This window comes from Microtus ochrogaster, chromosome X, assembly GCF_000317375.1.
Source record: "Microtus ochrogaster isolate Prairie Vole_2 chromosome X, MicOch1.0, whole genome shotgun sequence".
NCBI classification, from domain to species: domain Eukaryota; kingdom Metazoa; phylum Chordata; class Mammalia; order Rodentia; family Cricetidae; genus Microtus; species Microtus ochrogaster.
The window spans coordinates 39350212-39375337 of NC_022026.1; the positions used below are offsets into that span (position 1 = coordinate 39350212).

Below are 25126 nucleotides of genomic sequence, written 5' to 3' on the forward strand. Positions count from 1 at the left end.
ATACATGCACACACCTACATGCATATGTACACACACACTGTTCTGTGGGCCTGGATATACCTTTAGGGCTTAGTAGCAAGAGGGATACAAATAAGACAGTCAGGAAAGAATGCATACTATGAAAGGAGAAAAAGGGTTTAGGGTCAAGCTTTGAAGAAATATCCCCCTTAGAAAGCAGGGTGGAGAAGCAGGAAAGATCAAAACAGACAGAAAATCCAAAAGCAAGGGGGAAACCAGGAGAGCTAAACGTTGCAGAAGCCGTGAGCTTCTGGAAGAATGGAGTGCTTGGCAATTACAAATGATGCCAAGAGGCCTAAAACTAGGGTTGGCAACCTTCTTTCTATCAAAGGCTAGCAAATAAGTGTTTTTGGCTTTTTGAGCTGTGTAGTTTCTGTCTCTATACTTCAACTCTGCTACTGTAGCAGGAAGCCACAGTCAGCATCCAATGATAAAGTGTGGCTGTGCTGGGTTAAAGCTTTAGTAACAAAAAGGCAGTGGGCTACATAGGGCTGCTTGGTTGTGTGCTGTATGACCTGTTCTGAATAATGAAGACTGGGTACAGGCTATTGCTTTCCTAGTAGAAGGAGAGAATGAACTGGACTGAAGGAAAGAAGAGAGAAGGGAAGCTCCAGGACAGTGTCTGGAGGGGAATGTGGACTAGGGGTGACTTAAATGTTGATGAGAAAGCCATTGGAGAGGGAAGGGTTGTTTACTTGCTTATGTTTTTGGTGCATGTGATGTGAATTATGCATATGTTGTGTGTGTGTGTGTATGAGTGTGTTTGTGTGTGTGTGAGTACACCCACCAGTACATATGTATTTTGAGGCCAGACAAAGATGTCTTCCTGTGTTTATTTCTACCATATTCCCTCCAGGCAGGACCTCTTACTGCATCTGAAGTTTGTTCTTTTGGCTAAACTGGCTGTCCAGGGAGCTTCCGGTATCTCCATTTTGCCTCCTTCAACACTGGGGATATAGGTACACATGGTCATGCCCAGGTTTTATGTAGGTGTTGGAATTTGAACTCAGGTCCTTATGATTGCATAAAAAACAGTCTTATCTCCTGAGCCATCTTCCTAAATTGAGGATAATTTTTCAAGCTGTATATTGACACTAAAAAACTCAGAGAGTGATGACTGAATCCTAAACTTTTTTCTGCCCTCACAACTTAAGAGAATGGAACCACATAGCCCTGCTACCTGATTTGAAGCCCTAGGGCCTTTGTGGCTCTTTGGGATGCCCACTGACTGACTGGTCCATGCCATAAATGCTCAGGTTACTTCCAAGTGGATGAAAACAGCTGTCAGTTTTAGTGGCAGTAGCATGGGTGTACACTCAGCTTTGGTAATGCCCTGTGTTCTTTCCATGTGGCAATTCTTCTCCATGATTTATTCCTCTTCTTCTAGGTACCTTGGCTGGGGTCATCGATCTTGCTGTTGACTGGATGACAGACCTGAAGGAGGGTGTCTGTCTATCTGCTTTCTGGTACAGTCATGAGCAGTGCTGCTGGACCTCCAATGAGACCACTTTCGAGGACAGGGACAAGTGTCCCCTGTGGCAGAAGTGGTCAGAGCTTCTGTTGAGCCAGTCAGAGGTGTGTATCTGTGTAGGATCTTGGGACCACCATAATCCCAAGTTCCTGAACACCCATGATTTCACCTTCAGATAATATTCTCTGGCTTAAATAGTGCTGTTGCTTGCTTTCATTGATTTCTGCGGTTGCTCAGAATTTACCTAGAAAGCCCTTGCTGACCTTTGAGCCCCTTGCTCATGGGCATTATATGTGTATTTTAGGATGCCCCTTTCTTTCCTTCCTCTCTCCCTCACTTTGTCTGTCTTTTCTCTCTTCCTGTCTCCCCTATCTCTTTACTGATTTTCAGACGTGCTCTCACACTATAGCCCATCCTGGCCTGGAACACACAGTAATTCTCCTACTTCAGCTTCTCAAGTTCTGAGATTTCAGACATGAACTATCACAGCTGGTATATTTGCCTTTTTCTTACTAAAGGTAGTTTCTTTTTTGTGCTGAAGAAATGGAGTTGATTTTTATGTTTTAAGCCGGAAGAAAGTTTTTTTTTTATCAGTTTATAAAGTAACAGTTTCAGGGAGCCAATTTATACTTCATCAGATCTTTAGCATGAATAATAAAAATCAGGGGTTCAAACTGAGGATCAGAAAAGCAAAGCGGCCAGCCACCAGCTCTTATGTCTACCTCAGATCAAAATGGGCAATCCTGCCTCCACAAGTCATCAGACTGACACTGAGCATGAACCCTATCTCCTCCCCTTTTATATTCCTCTCTAGTGCTGGTATTAAAGCTGTGCCACCACTGACTGGCCTCTATGGCTAACTAGTATGGCTGCTGGTATTTAAGGTGTGTACCACCACTGCCTGCCCTGTATGGATGACTAGTGTTGTTTTGCATTCTGATGTTCAGGCAAGCTTTATTTATTAAAACACAAATAATATACCACTATAAGATACTTTCGCAGGAAGCGATCTCCTGTGCACTGGGTTTTGATCCTACTTCATGTTCTGGTTTTGTGGAAGCCTAGCCAGTTTGCATTCTCACCTTCCTAGACATGGATGGAGGGGGGAAGACCTTGGACTTTCCACAGGGCAGGGAACCCTGACTGCTCTTCAGACTGGAGAGGGAGGGGGAGAGGAGTGGGAGGAGGGGGAGAGGAAGAGGAGGAGGGGGAGGGAAATGGGAGGCTGGGAGGAGGCAGAAATTTTTTTTTTCAATAAAAAAAATAAATAAAAGATACTTCCGCAGAAAGTACAATTCAGTAGCTTTGGTCACAGTCACAGAATTATGTAATGATCACCATCGTCAATTTTGGAATGTTTTTATCCATAACCTCCCCCCCCCCTGAATCTGCCTGTTCTGCTCCAGAGTCATTGATTAATAGTCCCAAACAACTGCCAATGACCTCTCTGTCTCTACAAATTTCCCCCTTCTAGACAGTTCAGTTAAATGAATCCATGACTTTGTGGATATCGTGTTACTTAGCATATTGTTTTCCAAGTTGCTTCATGCTATAGCCTAAGTCAGCATTTGCTTCCTTTTCATTGCTGTATGATATTCCATTGTATGGCTAGGCTGCATATTATTTGATGAACATGTGTTCTTGTTTTTTGACTAGCATGAAAATGTCACCATGAACATCTGTGTTCCAGGTGGGAGCATATAGTTCATCTCCTTTGGGTATAAGTGTAAACTCTGGGAGAGAGGTGACCCCTAGATTTAACATTTTGAAGAACTGGTAGGATGGTTTCCAAAGTGGATGCACTTATTTGCATTCCCATGAGCAATATATGAGGGTCCTGATTTGCTTACCTACTTTACAACACTTGCTAGCATCTGCCTTCATTCTAGCTAACCTAGTGCGTGTGAAATAGTGTTTCATTGTGATTTCTGTTATCATCTTCCATCAACCTTTTCTGACCCAATCAGAAGAAGCTTCCGTGAAAAGCAGGTCTGGGGCACATGAATATATGGGTGACCCACAGATCTAGTACTTACCTTCATGGCATTTAGAAATTCAGATTGTCATGCATATTTTGCCGAGACAGAGGCCAGCCTAGTCTCCATAGTAAGACTCTGACTCAAAAGAAGGATGATGAGGAGGGACATTGATTGATCAAGGCCAGGTGAAAGAAGCTAGGTAACAAGCTTTACATTAGGGGTAATAGGAGAACTGTAAAAGTTCGAGTATGTTGGGAGGGTATCTGTAATCTTTTTGAACTTCTCCTTTCCCTGTTTCTTTTGATGGACTTTCTTAGCTGAAGACATTTGCAATGTACTTTGCCATTTTACTAATCCCTTCTCTTGATGGAATATTCCCTCACATCTTAGAAACAGTCAGGAGTCTTGAAATCTCACACATTCTTGCCATTATTTCCAGAAAGAAATTCTAGACTTGGGTTGATGAACATGGGCAGATGGGCCTGGCTGACTGCCATCTCTTTCCTGCTTGCAGCATGTGTTCCAGGGGAAATAGAGGTGCCTATCTTTTCAACTGGTTGTAAGATTTATTCTTTCTTTCAAAGAATTGCTCTTTAAAAGAGTGAGAAGTTAGTTCTAGCCTTCAAAATGTACTTATTTAAGTGGATGAAAGGTATTCCTTGGGCTGATTTCTCACTACATAGTGTGTGAAATATGTGGCCACATTGCAGTCCCCAGGAACATGTCCTTACATTTAATAGGCATATATGTGGCCACGGCCATGGCCTGACAGGTAGGTAGGTGATCTTTTCCTTTTCTCTTGCTTGAATAATCCAGATGGTGAGAAGGAGCTGAAGCCTCGAGAAAGGATAAAGTACCCAGACTGTGTGCTTGTATCAGAAAAGGAAAAAAAAGACAAGACTAGCTACTTTGGAGTAAATAGTCCAATATATTTTTCTGAAAGAGGGTATTCAAGCAGCTCCCTTCTAGGAGTGCCTGTCACATGTTAGCACTTGCTGGAATCTTCCAGAGGCTTGTTAAAATACACTGGGCTGTGTGCCTTTGTGAAGTATCTGATTTGGCAGCCCAAGGGTAGGGGCCCACAGGTTATGTTTCTGCCAACCTCCCAGGTGATGCTGGTGCTGTTGGTCCGTGGACCACACTTAGAGAAGCAACCTTCTCAAACACAGAACTGAAGCTTATTCACTGTGGTCTGGGTGTGGCTGTAATGAAAACAAAGAGAGGCCATCCCACCACAGACAAGACAAAACAAATCGTACAGAGTCTCACAGGCAGCGTTTTGGGTGCCACACCTTTTATTAACTACAGTGCAAGTGGTGATTACAACCCAGCATCATCCTTGCTTTCCATTACTCCTGAGATTTCATACACTGGAAGGCTTGTGTAAATAGCTCCTGGAGAAACACCTGATGCTGTTTGTGTGTAGTGACTATAGCAATAGCAAGACCTGGTGCTTTCCTTTATGCAGGCCTGGCAGGAACCTCTCTGAGCCCATCAGAACTTTGCTTTCCTAATGGAGATGGTGGGGTTGGGTACATTACTCAGGTCTGCTATGGTTCACCACTTCTTCCTTCTTTTGTGTCTGCTTTTTAGGGTGCCAGTGCTTACATTCTGAATTACTTAATGTACATTCTGTGGGCATTGCTGTTTGCATTTCTGGCCGTCTCCCTGGTACGTGTATTTGCACCATATGCCTGTGGCTCTGGCATACCTGAGGTAAGTTGTAGCTGAAATCCTGTGTGCCAGCTATGATCTCCACAATAAGCTTACTAGATAGGCACTGTTCATTCACTTAGTAGTTAAGAAAACTAAAATAAAAACTAGTTAAGTAACCTCCCTACAGTCTTTAATCTGGCAAGCTGTGAGTTGAACCCAGAAGTCTGGCTTCACAATGAGTACTGTATTCAGCAGTTTGGGTCTGTTGCTTCTCAAATGATTAGACCTCTGCCTCGGAAGCCAAGATAAACTCTTAAAGCCTGAAGAATCTGGGACCACAAAGCATCCACGTAAAATTGCTACTGTAGTAACTCTATGATGTAATGTGAAAACCAGTAGTGGAGGAACACTACTGGAAAAGTTTACTGGTGATCAGGAGCTTTTGCCATGTTTGTTTTTCTGGTGACAGGGTAATAGGACTCTTTAAAAAATTAATTCTGGGGGCTGGAAAGGTGGCTCAGAGATTAAGAGCACTGACTGCTCTTTCAGAGGTCCTGAGTTCAATTTGCAGCAACCACATGGTGGCTCACAACCATCTGTAAAGAGATCTGGTGCCCTCTTCTGGTGTATAAACATACATGCAGACAGAACATTGTATGTATAAATAAATAAATCTTAAAAAAATTAATTCTGCTTTCCGCGCATACACTGGGACTATGCCCATGTGAATATACAGCTCTTATAAATAATTTTCAGCAATCTGATGTAACCATTGTATCAGGGAAGTGACTTCATCATTCACTGAGATCAAACATGAAGCCTGGGAGAATCTGCTGGGTAGAATGATAGTAATTGAGCTGACTCCTGAAAGATGCAAAATGAAAAACCAGAAATCATAAAATGTCTTTCAGGTTCTCTCTAGTTAGAACATTTGCATTGCTCTTATGTGGCAATGGAGAGGGTAAGGTGAGAGTAGAGGTCTGGACTGATAGTGGCACTGGGTCCCTGTTACCCTCTTAAAAGATTTATTTATCTTTGGATATTGTGTTCCATGTATCTCAGGCTATTCACAAGGTTACAATGTAGCAGAAGATGACCTTGAATTACTTATCCTCCTTCCTCAATTTTCCAGGTGCTGGGATTGCAAATGTGGACTGCCGTGCTAGGTTTATGTGTTGCTGGGTTTTGAACCCAGAGCTTTGTGCATCCTAGGAAAATACTCTACTGACCTAACTACATTTCCAGGCCAGTTTACCCAGTGTTGTGCCTTCCCACACCAGTGCTGGTGTAGGCAGTTCACACAATGGGGCAGAAGATATCAGGAAGGTGTACTGAAAAAAGTTCAATATAGATGTGTTTCAAGAAAAAGAGTAGAAATATGTATTGATACGCCTCGCCTTACTGAATTTTTGGAAGTTTATTTTGTCATATTAATTCAAGATCATCCAATCAAACTGCTTTACCACCTGCGTTAGTCAGTGTTCTATTGCCATGAAGAGACCATGACCATGGCAACTCTTTTTTTTTTTTCTTCTTCGGTTTTTCAATACAGGATTTCTCTGTGTAACAGCTCTGATTGTCCTGGAACTTGCTTTGTAGACCAGGCTGGCCTCAAACTCACAGAGGTTCACTTGCTTCTGCCTTCCGAGTACTGAGATTAAAGGTGTGCTCTACCACTGTTTGGCCCATAGCAACTCTTACAAAGGAAAGCATTTATTTGGGGCTGTCTTACCGTTTCAGAGATTTAGTCCATTATCAACATGTTGGGGAGTATGGTGGCATGCAGACAAAGTGCTGGAGAAGTAGCTGAGAGTTCTACATCCAAAAAAGAAAGAACTACCAGACCCAGCTTGTGCTTTTGAAACCTCAAAGCCCGTCTCCCAGTGGCATAATTCCTCCAGCAAGGCCAAACCTTATAATCCATCCCAAGTAGTTCCAATCCCTGATGACTAATCATTCAAACATATGAGCCTATGGGGGCATTCTTGTTCAAACGAGCACATCCCACCCTATTTCCTCAATGCAACCAATTCTGTTCTGATGAAGTGTATGTACTTTGAAAGCATATGGTGCTATGCAAAATAGCACACTAAAAACCAGAGACTTATGAGAAAATGTGTCAGAGTGTGATCACAATACTTAGAACCTGACAGAGGAAGAGAGAAACCTGCTAAGAACAGTAGCACAGTGTTATGTATGTTAAATGGTCCCCACATATATCAATGCTAAATAAATATTTCACTTATTGAAAAAACTTGAATGTTCGCTCGTGGAAAGTGGGGGCTAAGCATTGCAGTTTGTGAGAACTAAGATAGTGTATATTCCAAAATCAGTAGAAAGTGGTCACAGCAGGTATGACAGCCATGGCACCCTAGCACAGGTGTGAGATGGTAGATATTAGAGACATATTGAAAAGCATATTTTGTGCTTTCCTATACAGCTCAGTTCAACTAGAGACACTTTTCTGCATTCACCCTGGAGTTCTCCTGGGGAAATTATCTATACGCAGTCACAAAATTTGCATTATATGTAAATTCTTCTCTGATGAATGAATAGTATGGGTGGCAGTTTGTATTCCCAAAGCAAGTATTGCCTCAGAACTGAGTGTTTTATTTAACACCCAGAACCTAGGCACCCTGGACAACAACAAGGGTAGATAATTTTTACTATCCCAATTTATGATCTTACTGTTCATTAGTAGGCATGTTTTTGCTCAAGCTTTTCCTCAAAGAGGAAGATGGTCATTAGGGATGCTCAAAGAGAAGTAAAATGTATACTGGATCAGTCCTTATCCCCTTTCCAAAAACCAGAGATGAATGATTGTACTGGTGATCTTGTAGGCAGATGTGACCTTTGTCTTTGAGTAGCTGCTCGAATGTTTCTTCTCCAGTGTGGACACTCTTTTTTTGGGGGGGGGGTCGAGACAGGGTTTCTCTGTAGCTTTGGAGCCTGTCCTGGAACTAGCTCTTGTAGACCAGGGTGGTCTCAAACTCACAGAGATCCACCTGCCTCTGCCTCCCAAGTGCTCGGATTAAAGGCGTGCGCCACCACCGCCCGGCCCAGTGCCGACACTCTTTAAATGAAATTTTTATTTATTATTACATTGTGTAGTAATAGGAGTGGCGGGGCTGCGTCCCGCCACCCAGTTAGCTTTACCCGAGATAATTACACGGACACTGTATTCTTTTAAACACTGCTTGACTCTTTAGCTTTAGCCCTTTTCTCGGCTAACTCTCACTCCTGGACTAACCCATTTCCAATCATGTGTGTCGCACCCCAAGGTGCGCTTACTGGGAAGATTCTAGCCTACGTCCATCCTGGGTCGGAGCTTCATCGCGTGTGCCTCAGAGAGCAGAGCTCTAGCCTCTGCCCGCATGAGTAGAGCATCGTGTCTCTCTGAGGCATCTGCTCCTCAGAGGAGAGCTGTTGAGTCTCTGAGCTCACTTCCTCTTCCTCCCAGAGTTCTGTTCTGTTTACTCCTCCCATCTACGTTCTATCCTATCAGGGCAAGCAGCTTCTTTATTTAATCAACCAATGACCTTCCTCCATCAACATTGTGTGTATGCATGTGATGTACACAGATGAAGGGGTCTCTGCACATGCCACAATGCTTGATGGAGGTCAGAGGACAACTTTCTGGAGTCATTTCTCTCCTTCTACCTTCATGTGGGTATTGAACTAAGATCATTAAGCACATTGCCAAGTGCCTTCACCTGCTGAGAGATGTTACTGACCCCAAAGTAGATATCATAATTGGTGAAGTTGCACATTGAAGTTTCTTATGTGATAAAGTGACATGTGACATGGATAATATAACAACGATATCAAGTGTGACGAGTGAAAAGTGAACGGATCCCTTGAGGATGGGTCTCTCTCTTTTTTTTAAATTAGGAATGTCAGTGTTTTATTTTTTTTCTTTTCTTTATTTTTTTGTTTATTTTTTTTAGTTGTTGAAAAAAAATTTCTGCCTCCTCTCCATTTCCCATTTCCCTCCCCCTTCTCCCACACATTGCCCCTCCCCCCACTCCCCTCCCCCTCTCCCCTACCCCCACTCCATTCCCCCTCCCTCTCGCTGTCCAGATTCTCTGCCCTGCGGGAAGTCCAAGGTCCTCCCACTTCTATCCAGGTCCAGGAGGGTGAGCATCCAAACAGGCTAAGCTCCCACAAAGCCAGTTCATGTATTAGGGTCAAAACCTAGTACCATTGTCCTTGGCTTCTCATCAGCCCTCGTTGTCCGCCATGTTCAGAAAGTTCGATTTCATCCCATGCTTATTCAGTCCAGGATGGGTCTCTTTATATGGCAGCCACAGGTAGCGAAAATGAGACAACCTATGTACTAACTTGATCAAGAAATGCAATGAAATTATTGGAAGTGGAGGGGGAAGAAGGATGGTTCTGATGAGGAGACAAATAGGGCTTTCAAAGGTTATCTACTCCTGCATTTCTTAAAAGTGGTGGAAAGCATATGATTGCTTGCCCTGCCAGCACTCTTTTAACCATATGCCGTTACTTAATAGTCATTTCTCTGTTTTCAAAACACTCGTGATAATCTGAAAGTTTTATGAACCAATGGAGATTTCACAGTTGAGGTTGGCTAGTATGAGCCAGCAGTAACAATGCCGACACTGTTAGTGTAGTGGAACTGGAACTCCTTTACCTGGGAAGACAGAACGAACCATGATTCTTGGAGAAGATGGACACGGTGAAAAGTCTATGTAAACCTGCATTTTTGTGTATGAGAAGAACTTTCTCTGAGCCCAGCCAGATCCCAGTGGAAACTGACTTAAAGTAGGGATTGGAACCATGCTATTTTACGTTAGCAAAGATTGGGCTGAGCTGCTTAAGAAAGAGTACTTTGTCTTCCTGGAGTCATGCAGACTGCTGGAATATATTGTATGGCAGGTCACACAAAAGCAGACTTTGAGAACAATGCACAGGGGTAAATATTCACACCATTTTATAATGCAGAGGATGAGACTGAAGGCCTTGCACATGCCTGGCAACTACTCTGCTTTTGAGCTACAAACTAGTCCAAAGTAGGTTTTCAAAATTGCTCATCCCTCTGAGATTTTTCTTCCACAATATTTTGATTATTTAAAATAAAAATTCCTTTGGAAAAAATTTAGGGTGGTTCAAACTATATAGCTCTAATTCTGTGGAATTACAATATGGCCTGGGCTGACCTGGAACTTTTATCAATTTTTAATCTGTACTTCCTGAGTCGTGCTGTGGATTACAGATGTGCGTCACTGTACCCACTATAAACATTTTAAATGCTAGAGAGTTTTTGTGTAATAAATGCACTGTATAATTTCTGTAAAGCACATTTGAAAATGAACACTTGAGCTGAGGGGATAGCTCAGTGGATAAGAGTGCCTGCTGCACAAACTTGAAGGCTTGAATTTGAATATTCAGCACTTAAGTAAGTTGAGCATGGCTGTACGTCCCTATAGCATCAACATGGTGGAACAGAGATGGGCAGGTCCTGGGAACTCATTGACTAATCAGCCTAGCTGAAATAGTAAGCATCACGCTTAGTGAGACACACGGCCTCAAGGAAAAAGTAGACAGTGATGGAAAAGACATCTGACATCCTTCTTTATTTTCTATATGTGCATACATAGGTGCATGGACCCATGTCCATGCACCCACATACCACACATACACACAAATAAAATAAAAGTGAACACTTGTGGCTTAAGAGTTTGGAGAAAACTTAAGTACTCTGGGAACTCTCAATTTTGAAAAGCCACAAGTGTTAACTACCACCTGGATAAGAAATTGCATCCTCAGAATTTATTCTTCACTGATTTCTGTTCTTTACAAAATACAAACATTCATACAAACATTTATCTATCAGAAAGAGCTTTGATCATAATGGTAACCAATAAGAGTCTCCTCAATACATCTCACTAAAGCCCTGCATGCTTCAGTTTTTATCAATTCAAATTAAAGTAATTAGATTTGGGCATCTCCTGGGAATGCATCTGCCTTCTTTAGTTCTTAATTTGATAATAGCAATTTTATAAAATTATTTTAGAGAATTACAAAATACCTATTACATTGGCGAATTCACCACATGTCATTGCTGGCAGAGCCTCAGATAATTTAGATGTTTGTGATTTTCTAAGTGGTATTATGCTTTTAAAATGTATCCTGGGGTACAAATCCTTATAAACCGACTGTCAAAAAATATAGATATTTTTATTTGTGTCAATACAAAAGGGCTAGATCGTGACAGGCATAGTCAGATATCCCTTCCATACAGAGTTCCCATATCCCCAAAGCACAGGCTCAATTAACGTAACTATCACTAGTTAAATACGAGTTTGACCACAACTAGTTTATCTGAGTAGTTAAAGGCTAGTTCAGGAAGTACTGTCTGACTACAGCTAAGAGTCCTCTTATATATTCTGCAGGAAAGAGCTCACAGAGAATTTTGGGATCTCTCACTCTCCTCCCCTCCCCTATCTCCCACTCTCCGTTCTCCTCATTCTCTTTCCCTCCTTCTGAAATTGAAAGCTGATTTTCTGAGTGCCTCCGTGATACACATCTCTAATCGCAGCACTTGGGAGGTGGAGGCTTGAGAATCAGGTCAGTTTGACCTGTATACTGAGATTCTGTCTTAACCCTATCCCACTAAAAGACAAGAGGTCCCTCATAATACTAAGATAGACTCCTGTGCACACTCCTTTCAAGCCCACTTATAATCTCCTCAAACCAATAAAGCTGACATGATAAACAATACAAGTGAGCATTGAAAAAAATAGTGTTTCAGTGATGAGCCTTAAATATTGAGAAGCTAGGGAAATTTCTGTTACTTGTTTCGAGAGTAGAACATTTTGAAATCACCTGACTGTAAAATTCCCCTTTGCCTTGGCTGCATCTCTGGGCAATTACATTAGATCTCTGTGGGGAGAGTTAGATCTTGCTGCCATCTCTGTAGGGAGAGCTACTCTTTGACATTTTCTAGTTCATCAAGTGATTCTGATGAGGTTGAGAAGCATTGTGTTCACTGCTTGAGAAGTTGTTTTACTTGACTGAGTAATATCCACAAGAAGATATTTTTGTGTATGTAACTGATACTGAAATGGGAAAACATTATCCCATAACATAGCATACAACTGGGGAAAATGGCTAGGAATTTGATTAACTGGCTTAGTGTCTCGTGAATCTAATCAGGAACTTGAAAGTTACCAGCCCAATGGCAAACAATCACTCATTTTTATCCAATCGTGGCAGAGGTTGGAAGTAAGAAAGTATTGAACCACTTGAGGGGGTAGACAACATTATACAAAGTCCATCATAGATCCTGGCATCCAATTAAATTCTAAGCAAAGACTGAAATGTACTTCTGGGGAAAAAGCCATTGTTTGCATTGACAAAATGGAGCAAGTCTGCAAAGGAGTAAGATCGTTCTCCCTGTACTCAAAGTCCTTTTCAATATGAGATAGCAGGAACAAAGTATATGACTGATACGTATGGAAACAACATAGTGAAGGCCATTATTTTGCATGATAAATTTATCTGTTTAAAAAAGCAATCTATGACTAAGCATGGTGGTAAACAACTTTAATCCCAGCACTAGAGAAGCAGAGGCAATGAATCTTTGAACTCAAGGCTAGCTTGGTTCATGTAGTGAGTTCCTGTCCAGCAAGGGTCACATAGCAATCTGTGGTACTTCCACTATACATGCTAATTGCAAAATTTTATTTAAGTACTAATTAAATTGAAAAAAAAGCATTAATGTTAGGTAGATAAAAAGGAAACAAATAGAAGACATACTTTGATTTTGTAATTGTTCTAGTTTGTTAATTATTGGTATTAATCTCTCTCCTTTTTTTTGCTTTTTTTGTTTGCTGAGACAATGTTTCTCTGTGTAACAACTCTGGCTGTGCCAGAACTTACTTTGTAGACCAGACTAGCCTCAAACTCACAGAGATCCACTTGCCTCTGCCTCCCAAGTGCTGAGATTTAAAGGTGTGCACCACCACTACCCGTCTTGGTGTTAATCTCTTACTGGGTTTAATTTATGAATTCAACTTTAATATGGTATAATACAGTTTGACATAATCTGGGTTTCAGGTATCCACTGGGGATCTTGAGATGTATCACCATGGGTAAGAGGGCTATTGTAATAAGATACAAACTTCTGCTGGTACAAAATTCTAATCAAAAGAACTGAACCAGTTCCTTCCATTCCTCTAGCTTAGTGAGTCTTGTTGAGAGTCACTGCATCTTCTTTCTCAGCCATGGACCACTGTAGTTCATTCCTCTCACTATCTGTCTTCCGTTCCAGATAAAGACCATTTTGAGTGGATTTATCATCAGAGGCTACTTGGGGAAATGGACACTGCTAATCAAGACTGTTACCTTGGTGCTGGTTGTGTCCTCTGGCCTGAGCCTGGGGAAAGAGGGGCCACTGGTGCATGTGGCTTGTTGCTGTGGCAACTTCTTCAGCAGCCTTTTCTCCAAATATAGCAAGAATGAGGGCAAGAGGCGTGAGGTAAGTCAGCTCCTGCCCACCTCCACTGGAAGGGGACTTCTTGGAGTCCCTACCTCATCCCACATGCACTAAAGTCCCCAGAGCCCATCTTTAACTTTCGTTTTGCAGGTGCTTTCAGCTGCAGCTGCTGCTGGTGTCTCTGTGGCATTTGGTGCTCCCATAGGAGGTGTGCTCTTCAGTCTAGAGGAGGTAACGGGCGGTAGAATGAGTTTTTGTGGTTTGGAGTGACCAACAATGTGAGTGACTGACAAAGCACCAAAGTACTGAATAAGCTTCATGCAGTTGATTAATGAACACAATTTCTGCTGTTAAATGTGTTCTCACATACTGCTTTCAAACTTGCCAACATAAAAGTTTTAGAGCGATTTCTGATGTGGGAATGTAGACAAGCTAACTCCCAACTGGGTTTTGGAACCTAATGAATCATTCCAGGGGTTAGCAAACATTTCTCTGAAAAGGTCAAGATAGTTAACTATGTAGGTTTCTTGAGTCACACACCTTTTTTTGCCACAGCCAATTGACTATGTCTTTGCAGCAATATCTATGAGTAGGCATGGTTATGTGGCTGAAAACCTTATAAGCTTTGAAATTTCACCATTATTTAGTTCTTATGTTGTTTTTAAATGAATATTTCAGTTTATAAGTAGTTACTTTTGTCTCCCTAACCATTCATAAATATAAAAACTCTGCTGCCATAGAAGTATATTTTCTGGGCAAGGAGTTGACTTATAAGCCAGAATTTTCCAGCCTTTAATCTATTTTGTTATTCAGACAATAAGACTTATTGAATTTGGGGGGGGATTTCTGTGACATGAACAGTATTATGAGTACATATATTTATTTTTATCATTTTGTAGTGTTGGGAACAAAACTCAGGGTCTTGAGCATATTAAACTTGAGCATATTAAACACATTATACCCTAAGTCTTTTATTTCTCTTAAAAACATAGCTCAAACCCATTTTTATTAAAGCTATACCGCTTTTGATATTTAATTTTTGTAGTGCTAAGGATTGAACCCAGGTCTTAGGACTGCTAGATAAAAACTGTAACACCAAAATGTATCCAGAACTCAGCTTGCCATTCCGTGTGTAGACTTTAATTCCCTTAAATGTCTTTGTTCGTGCTGTTTGGTCACAACTAAACATTAACTGATAAAATGAGTAGAATATACTTTTGGTTTTAGCCCGTGTCTTTTATGCCAAGTGCCAACAGTTAGCTGCTCACCCAAGAGAAAGGGTCTGAGCAGCCCTTTCTCTGGTCACTCTCTGATTTTCTATTTGTTCATCTCAGGTCAGTTACTACTTCCCCTTGAAAACCTTGTGGAGGTCATTTTTCGCAGCACTGGTAGCGGCTTTCACACTGCGCTCCATCAACCCCTTTGGAAATAGTCGCCTGGTTCTCTTTTATGTGGAATATCATACACCCTGGTATATGGCTGAACTCTTCCCTTTCATCCTGCTTGGAGTCTTTGGGGGTTTGTGGGGAACCCTCTTCACACGCTGCAACATTGCCTGGTGCAGGAGGCGTAAAACTACCAGATTGGGGAAGTACCCAGTATTGGAGGTCATTGTGGTGACAGCCATCACTGCCATCATCGCCTATCCCAATCCGTACACTCGTCAGAGCACCAGTGAGCTCATTTCTGAGCTGTTTAACGACTGTGGGGCTCTTGAATCCTCCCAGCTCTGTGACTACATCAATGACCCCAACATGACTCGGCCTGTAGATGACATTCCAGACCGGCCAGCTGGAGTTGGGGTGTACACAGCCATGTGGCAGCTGGCCTTGGCACTGATCTTCAAAATAGTCATTACTATATTTACATTTGGCATGAAGGTAAGTGAAGAAGAGGGAAGAGGACATGCTTTTCTGGGTACAGCACATTGTTATCCAAAATAAAATTACGATTGGAAGAAGAGGAACATTCTTGAATGTTCTTATGTGCTTAATCTTCTTTTAATCAAAAGGAAACAGTTCTCTAAACAGCAAGCATGTGAAGTAGATATTCCCATTTTCTTTTTCTGTTTTTTTTTTTTTTTAATACTGGGTCTCACCATGTAACTCTGGCTGGCCTAGAACTTGCTAAATAGACCAGACCAGCCTTGAACTCACAGAGATCTTATTGCCTCCCAAGTGCTGATATTAGGGACATATGGCACCACATCTAGCTATTTCCATTTTCTAGTTGAAAAAGCTGTAGATGGATTGGTCTAGCCTAATTTATAAGATATTTATTGGATACAGTGCTGGATACCAAGTCACCTCATTGCCTTGGTTTACCTGCTGAGTGGGTAGTGGCAGACAGTGGACAAACAAAGCCCAATTTGGCCTCCATTTCAGTCAGTAAACATCCCTTGAAAACTGTCTGTATCATGCATTAGGTCTGAGTGGTACAGAGCCCTTGAAAGGTACAGGGCTCTGGAGAGACACACCCAAAGCTAGCATTTAGAGAATTTGTACTGAGCAGTTTACCTGCTGCATCATCATCATGACAGCACAAAATATTGCTCCCCTGTCTGGATTAACTAGGCCCATGACATGGGCTGTTTGTATGCCTCTTTTCTTGAAGTCGTTGAAAGCTGTGCATAATAGCACATGCTTCCAATTGGGAGAGAAGACAGGTTCTTCCATTGAGGTGGTGTCTCACTGTTTAGACCAGACTGTCTCTGGACTTGTTGCCTCTGCCTCCTGAATGCTGAGATTGCAGATGTTAATGCCATGCCTGGCCAAGTTGATCATTTTAAAGTATAGAGTTCATTGTCATTATGTACATCCATAATACAGCATAACCATTGTCTATTTAGATTCAGAACTTTATTATTCAACCAAAGATGCCCTATTGATAGTTACTCTCCATCCTCCCCTCCTCTAGCCCTTGCAGCCATTTTGTGTTCTCTGACTGTAGACTTACCTAGTCTGTACATTTTATATATATATAGAATGGAATGAGTGCCCTTTTGTGTCTGGCATCCTTCCCCTCAGCATCATGGTTTCAAGGTTCATCCAATGTTGTACCATTTTCCGATACTTTGCTCCTCTTATTGGAGTATTTCACTATTGTAGTATTTCATTCTATGTATATTCCACATTTTCTTTATCCATTCATCTTTTAATGGACATTTGGATTGGTTTGCCTCTTAGCTGTTGTGAATAGTACCATTATTTCTATTTAAAAACTTATCAGAATATACCATCCATCAGAGTTAGTAAAAGCTTAGTGAATTTTCACAAACCATGAGTATGTGTGGCCATTACTATTGTGTGGTATTCTACAAATGTTTTCTTTTTGCAGCTTCTCAGAAATGATGATTTCACAGGGCACAGGATGTGTAGAACTCACTAAGTAGATGACTCATTCTTAATCTTCCATTCCTACCAAAGGAGTTTGTCTTTGTGTCCAAGGAAGATGCTATCAGTCCTTTATGCTTAGTAAGAAAGGCCTATATTGAGGTTAAGAAGGAGTCAACGATTGTGGAGTAAGGGAAATCCAAAAAGAGACGGTTTCTTTAAGATCATTCCAAACTCTAGAAATTGCACAAGAGGCTGCTTCCTCCCCTTCACTTTGGTGAGGTTAAAGATCTGCCTCCATTTTCAGATTGATGACTACTGGGATGGTGAGAAGAGCTGCCACTGGGAGATCTCCAAGCTTGTGGGTTCTCACTGAACATGGGGAGTCAGAGCTTCTGTAGCCTATCTATAAACCAGCTAAGCCAAGAGATATTTTCATTCATAGAAGTAGAAAACTCACCGCTACCAACTACTATTAGGCCACACAGTCTGCTTCCTTGTTGTCCTAAGATGGCTGAAAAATATTCTGAAAGCTTCTTGGGAAATGTGTCTAGTCAGGAAGGAGAGATTTTTATCCTCTCTCCCTGATAAGTGTCCAGCCAGCACCCTTTGAAGAGAGTACTAAGTCTTTGAAAAGCTTTTGAAGGATCCAGAACTGCTATGGTGACACAATGCACTCAGTTTCTTTATTTTACCTGGGAACAGTTGAAGGCCTTTCTCATCTATTCTCATGCTGTGGCTTGACATTTAATTTTCAAAACCAGTGTGAATGACACAGTTTGGGGAGTGAGAAAGTTGTGAGAGGCTCAAGTGACAGATGCTGGCTTGGAATGTTATCTGCAGTGAAGCTTATCATTCTTTGATGCACAGCAGGCAGAGGGGCTGGCTTTTGAAGGAGAGGAAATGAAAGTGTCAAACTGTGTTCTTTTTGAGCTGCAGTGGAGTTCAACAACTAAGCAACTGAGCAGGTCGAGTCATTTGTCTCACCTTTTCCCGGCTTACTTGTTTTGAAGAGCTGTGTCTCCTTTGAAGACCCAAGTCACATGCAAATGGGGTGGGGGACTCTCACTCTCCTTGGGACTGGGCAGTAGAAGTGGGCTTCCTTTTCTCACGCTACCTTTTCTCTTTGTGCCCCTTCGAGATTCCTTCAGGCCTCTTCATCCCCAGCATGGCTGTAGGAGCCATGGCAGGCCGGATGGTGGGAATCGGTGTAGAGCAGCTGGCTTACCATCACCATGACTGGATCATCTTCAGGAACTGGTGCAGGCCTGGAGCAGACTGTGTCACACCAGGACTTTATGCGATGGTGGGAGCTGCAGCCTGTCTAGGTACAGCCATAGGTGGGGAAGGAAGAGGGCAGGGTGCTGATCTCCCTTAGAAGTCAGACAAGAAAGAAGAGATGGCTTCACTAGGGATAAGGTTAGGCTATCCTCTAATAACAAGCAAATTCCTACATCTTAGTAGCTCATGTCTTGTGCAACACACACAGACACACAGACAGACAGATACACACACACACACACTCACACACACACACACCCCTTCAAGTGTTAGCAGAAGATTCTCCTCTGTCCAGCCATCCAGAGCCCATGGTGATGAAATCTCTACTGTCTTATAGCTGTCCCATCTAGAATATGGCTTCTAAACAAGCAGTGATTCTGCCTCTGGTAATATTTGGAGACACTTTTCCTTATCATAACTATAAGTGCCACTTGTGTGTAGTGGGTAGCAGGCACAGCGATTGCTTAGCTTTCAAGCATAGCACCTTCTTGATAACATAGAATAGCCCAGCCCCAAATATCTCATGTACAGAGGTTAAGAGATCCTGGTTTAAGTTTATTGGAGTAGGATTTGGTGGGAATTGCCTTTCAATACCTAGGGATTTAAAGCCTGATCCCTGTCCAACTCAATATTATAATAATCTCTCCAGCTTCTTGGCTTCTGAGTTGCTCGCACTGTCAGGAGCCTGGCTAGCCTGGTAGGGCCCTCTCATCAAAGGGCCAGGCACATTAACTGGGAGAATAGGCACCCATGTTCCTGGGAGTAGAGCTCCCTGTGGAGCAATACAGGTCCCTGATGCAAAGCTGGGTTTAACATTCCCTGAGCCCCGGCATCATGTGGGACTGACTTCATGGAACAAGTATGAGGCGGACAGAAAGTTCTCATTAGAGAGCTTGCCTGGGGTGAAATTCTGTTCTGTGAGCTTGTCTGTTTGCACGAATCACATTCTCCTGGGTCTGTGGCTGAGCTGTCACATCTCACTGTTTTCTGTTTTAGGTGGGGTGACTAGAATGACAGTGTCACTGGTAGTCATCATGTTTGAACTGACTGGAGGCCTGGAGTACATTGTGCCCCTGATGGCAGCTGCTGTCACCAGCAAGTGGGTGGCTGATGCCTTTGGGAAAGAAGGGATTTATGAAGCTCACATCCATCTGAATGGGTACCCATTTCTCGATGTGAAGGATGAGTTCACCCACCGTACCCTCGCCACAGATGTGATGCGGCCCCGGAGGGGAGAACCACCATTGTCGGTACTCACCCAGGACAGCATGACTGTGGAGGACGTGGAGACACTCATCAAAGAGACAGACTACAACGGCTTTCCTGTGGTGGTCTCCAGAGACTCAGAGCGTCTCATCGGCTTTGCCCAGAGGCGAGAGCTGATCTTGGCTATAAGTGAGTATGAACAGGGAGACTCTCACCTTTCCCTCAGAGCCTAATGGTAGCTTTTGTGGCCCTTGAATCTGCATATGGGTCTCAGGGAGTTCACTAAGTCAGGGGCTCCCTTGACAAGCCCCCAAATGTCACTCAATCCTAAGTTGTCAGTCCTAAACCTGTGCACGACTGGACAACACTAATTGGAGTCAATGGGCTGTGTGTGCATACATATGTATATGCATATATGTAATATCTATACAAGAAGGGAACATGAAACTTAGAGGAGGATATGGCAGAGAAACATAGGAGGAGCTGGAAGGGGAGAAGAAGGGGTGGAAGTGATGTAAATACAGTGCACTCATTGTGATTATATGTTTGTACAAACACATTTAATGAAAAAAATTTTTTTAAAAAGCCAGAGCCTTCCAAGCTTTGATTGAGAAGCCAAGGACAATGGCACTGGGTTTTGTTCCTACTGCATGAACTGGCCTGTTTGGATGCTGGAGGCGGGAGGACCTTGGACTTCCCACAGGGCAGGGAATCCGGACTGCTCTTCAGACTGGAGAGGGAGGGGGAATGGAGTGGGGGGAGGGGAAGAGGAGTGGGAGGAGGGGGAGGGAAATGGGAGACGGGGAGGAGGCGGAAATTGTTTCAATAAAAAAAAAAGGATACAAATTCTGAGCTCGGTGATGGTGCCACATACCTTTAATTGCAGCACTGTGAAGGAAGAGACAGGTAGATCTCTATGAGTTTGAGGCCAGCCTCATCTACAGAGTCAATTCCAGGACAGCCAGGACAACACAGAGAAACCCTGTCTCAAAACACCAAAAAAGAAAAGAAGATATAAATTCTAAATGAACTAATCTGGCCCACAGGAGGCTGAGAATCTGTAGTCCTTCTGAGCTTCCCAGGCATGTCAGTGTTTCTGCCTCCAACTCACATTGTGAAGAGCCAAGGTTTAAAGGTTTAAACTCAAGCCCTGGGGTAGATATCCCTGGTTAGAAAGTAGTTGCTGTGGGTACAGGCAGCCACTGGAAGTCTATTTCTGCTGGGAGGTATATTGCTGCGGATGCAGCAGCAGCTGCTGCTGCTGCTGCTGCTGTGTTTTGAAAGGAATTTTTGACTAAAGCTGAAAGGAAGGGATGCTTGAGAACAAAGTTAAACAACATAGCTTATGTCAAAAATGGACTTTTGGGTAGCATAGTCACCCCCAATTAAGTGTGGGAGTTCTCTCTGGTACCCCACAAGTCTTTGCTTCAGTCTCTGCCATTATTTCCAATCCAACCACTTAGGGGCCCATGTGGGTTAGCAAGCAGCATCACTAGAAATTAGTTTGATGTGATTAGGTTTTCCTAGTGTTTGAATTGAAGTCAATCACCCCGAGGGTCAGGCTCTTTCCTTTAGTAACAGAGAAAGGAATGATATACGGGTGGAATATTCCAAAGACAGGCTGTTCAAGGAAGATAATCTATGGATCCTTTTCGCCAGGGATGGCTACATTGGAAGGAAAGCAAGAGGTAGACCTGGGTAAGGGTTATAGAGAGAGCTCTAGGCAAGGAGATATAATGTGCCTCAGAGGACTGAAGTTCTCTGGACCTCAGGATGTAAGCAGTTGCAAGGACCAGTGTAGTCCATCTTCTCAGACACGGCAACATCATGACCTGCCCATCAGCAATCTTGCTCCATGACCTGTGAAATACCCCTATATCACATGGGGACAAACCTCTGGCACAATTTTCCTGCCCATAGGACAGTGTTACGTTCCACCACATCTTTCTGAATGTCCCTGCAGTGTAACAATGCGAACTTCTTCCTCCTGCCTGACTGCTGATTACCTCACTGTGAACACATCTTCACCAGACTGCTCTTTGGTCTGGCTCTTTGTTCCTATTTCCCAGGCACTTCCTTTTCTATTTTTAAAACCTTTTCCCCATACTAAATAGCTTAAAATATATTTAAGATATCTTCCACTAAAGCTTTCCAAATGTTAGTGTAGTGTGCTTGCTGCCTTCTAACTTTAATGGTTAGCTCATACAGAAAACAAAGTTTGAGTTTACATTTTAGGAACAATGGCGAATTCCTGTATGAGTGCTCAGAGATGTTTCTCTTTATATAGGTCCTGCCTTGGAACAGGGAAGTGCCTTGAGGGGTAAATATTGCCCAACAAATAATAAGATCGTTAAAATTTGTTTAAGAAGGGTTGGATTTGTTTTAAAATAATATAATCAGTTGCCTTTAAAATGCATTCAACCCCCCAAAAATCTTTGATGCAAAGATTGAGTTTAGAACCTGAAATAATAAATGTCACATAATCCATTACCTATTGTGTTGCTACAGGCACACCTGCTAAGAGACATCTTACTAATTTTGGTTAAATCCATTACTGTAATCAAGTGGGAAGCGATAATTGGCATCAACTGGCGGGGGAGGAAATTTAAGCTCTGCAAGCATGCACCCCCTCAGAAGCTATGTTTGGAATATCTGAGGAGGCACCATGCAGTGCAAATCATATTTCTGTGCTTTTGATTAGGCCCATCATAGTGCAGAAGCTGTTATTTCCACGACTTGCTGAAAGGCGAGGGGTGTTTTGCTCCAGGGAATCAGTCAAGCTGTTTTCCTAAGCCATGGAAGCTGAGGGATCACCACATTCTGGTGGTGAGATTCAAGGCCTGTATTTGAGGAATTATATGCCCTTGTATGACTATCAGGATAGGACATTAAACATTCTGCTAAAAACTCTCCCATGCCAAGTTCACTTTTAAGGGGATTAGAAGCCGAGCTTTTGCAAGGAACTTTCAAGAAAGTTATCATGAGTAAAGAATGAGAAATAAGCAAAATAAGGATTTTCTTCCAATCTGTTCTTTTCTTCTAAAACTTAAAATCTTTTTTTTACATTAGCAAACAAAGTAATGGCTCTCATAATAGTGTTTTCACACATATGCGTTATTATGTTTTGTCGTTCATAATCTTTCTCTGGAATGCCAGAACCCAGCCATTGCCTTTATATTAGAGAATGATGGTTAGCACCAACACCAACTCTTGGCCATCAGAGTTTTTTAGCCAGTGGGGCCCTGTGTGTGACCCTTGTTCAAACTCCTGGCAAGTGGATTTTACCTCTCATTACTCTTTGCAAATATGAAGATCCTTCTGTTCTCAGCGGGGCTCAGACTTTTCAAGTCCTGGCTTCTGCAATTAAGAAAGTACAGGTTCCAAGAGGACTCAGTGGGAAGCCACAGAGATGATTAAAGGAATGGAAAGTTAGAGTTATGGGGAAGAGTTTAGGGAACTCGCAGGTTTTTCATCTGGTGGATGACTTAATAATGATTCTCCAGCATATGGAAGATGCTTACTGGCATAAAGGGATCCGCCTTCAGGACCAAATGAGAAGACAGGTATCAGATATGCCAGACAGACGCTTAAGTGTAGAGGTTTCTGTCTGGAAGCACTGTTAATTATTGGAATGGGTCATGTGGAATAGTGGTTTTAATTACTTTCTGCTATGTGTTAAAATACACAGCGTGTGTAAGATTTCTCCACGCCTCGGTGGATAGTATCTAATAGAATAATCTGCTTTTCTTTCTATGTAGTCTTTAAATCATGTCATTCTGCTACTTAGCGCAAGAGTGATTGCTTCCAATTTTCCATTTTAACCTTTCTTGTTAATTGTGTTTGTTTTATGGAAGCATTCTTAACCAAGTGAATGATAGAGCGTTGCCTCACTGGAAACAATTACTCTAAAGTAAAGGCTTTTAACCTTAATACCACTGACATTTGGATGTGGTTGGGACTGTCCAATGCACTGTAGGGTTTTGAATAGCATCCTTGCTTTCTCTCCACTAAAATCCAGTGGCACTCCCCCCTTTCCATTTTGTAACAGGCCAAAGGGCCTCCAGACATTACCGAATTCTCTTAAGACTGGGGACAAAACTGAATCCAGTTAAGAATCATTGCTCTGAAGCCACTCATAGACTTTGTGGATATTTGCTTATTTCTAATTTTTAAATTTTTCTTTATCTATCCAATTATGTAAAATTAATTTCCCCAACACTGTATTTATTACCCTCTTTGCATCTGACACTCTTGCTGCTGGAAAGTGGAATATGAAGTTGAGCAGCTTTAGTAGGTGCTCATGAAATATACATCATTTTTTTGATTCTTTTTTTTTTGAAAGAAAAAAAATTCCCGCCTCCTCCCAGCCTCCCATTTCCCTCCCCCTCCTCCCACTCTTCTCCTCCTCCTCCCACTCCTCTCCCCCTTCCTCTCCAGTCCAAAGAGCAGTCAGGGTTCCCTGCCCTGTGGAAAGTCCAATATACATCATTTTTAAAGGAACTGTGTCCACCCAGACTAGTTCTAGTACAATATCATGATGAAGCCTTCTACAGTAAAAACACTGAAACATTTAAGTGCTTGAATTCTCAAAAATTTAAAAATGAAGTTTTTATTACATTTTAAAAGTAAAGGTAATTCAAGCTCTTATGTTATTGAAAAAAATGGAATTTTTTTGTTAATGATTTCTTTTTTTCAGCAGATTATTTTTTTTATTACTTTATAAATAATAGCAATCGAAATTTCCACTTCCTCCCCTCCTCCCACTTACTTTCTGCTCACAGCCACTCCTCCTTTTCCCCTTGCCCTTCCCCCTCCAGTCCTAAGCGTGGACAGGATACCCTGCCCTGTGGGAAGTCCAAGGCCCTCCCCACTCCATCCAGGTTTAGGAAGGTATGCATCCAAATAGAATAGGATCCTAAAAAGATAGTACATGCAGTAGAGACAAATTTTATTATTTTTTATTATTTTTTATTATTTTTTTGTTTTTTGTTTTTTGAGACAGGGTTTCTCTGTCGCTTTGGAGCCTGTCCTGGAACTAGCTCTGTAGACCAGGCTGGTCTCGAACTCACAGAGATCCACCTGCCTCTGCCTCCCGAGTGCTGGGATTAAAGGCATGCGCCACCACCGCCCGGTGAGACGAATTTTAAAAGCACCCTCATTCTCACTATTGTTAAAAAGGGCCATCATTGCTAATATTCAGTGCATTTTCTTCATGTCGTTTGTGTGTTAAAAAATGTATGTTTGAAGATTGAAGATATGACTCAGAGGTATATGTATAGCACCCCCTTCCCTAGAGTTTGAAACCTTAATGTAAACCTTTCAAAGTTTCAAAGTGACCTAGGAGAGCCATTGTGAAAGGAGCAACAATTGTCACCCCAGAATAGCAAGAAGCACAGCTCAGATTCCTATCTTACCCTACCTAATGGTTAAAATCCTTGCCTGGTGGTAGATAGCCCCTGGACATTCCTTTCTAATGCCTCCTTCCTCCATGAAATAGGCTCTATTCTTCACGACAAAGAGACATTTAGTAGATTTTATCCATTCATGCTTATATGCATGCATGTGACAGAAACGTTTTGTATTGGGGCTAAAACGATGACTCAGCAACTTAAGAGCACTTGCTGTTCTTCCAAAGGATCCAAGTTGAGTTCAACTGCCAGTATATCTATCTATATGTAACTCCAGTTCTAGAGGGTCCAATGCCTCCTTCTGGCCTCTA

General features: G+C 42.2%; 1 protein-coding gene across 2 annotated transcripts in view; it reads left to right on the plus strand.

Annotated features, from left to right (window-relative positions):
* Clcn4 (chloride voltage-gated channel 4) overlaps positions 1 to 25126 on the plus strand; it is a 70205-nt gene that overhangs the window by 31832 nt on the left and 13247 nt on the right. For both annotated transcript variants that reach the window (XM_005358701.1, XM_005358702.1), the window contains exons 5-11: positions 1406 to 1593; positions 5062 to 5184; positions 13424 to 13630; positions 13739 to 13819; positions 14923 to 15468; positions 18062 to 18248; positions 19198 to 19596. In XM_005358701.1, the coding sequence (XP_005358758.1) occupies positions 1406 to 1593; positions 5062 to 5184; positions 13424 to 13630; positions 13739 to 13819; positions 14923 to 15468; positions 18062 to 18248; positions 19198 to 19596 (1731 nt within the window). The remainder of the gene's footprint in view (positions 1 to 1405; positions 1594 to 5061; positions 5185 to 13423; positions 13631 to 13738; positions 13820 to 14922; positions 15469 to 18061; positions 18249 to 19197; positions 19597 to 25126) is intronic.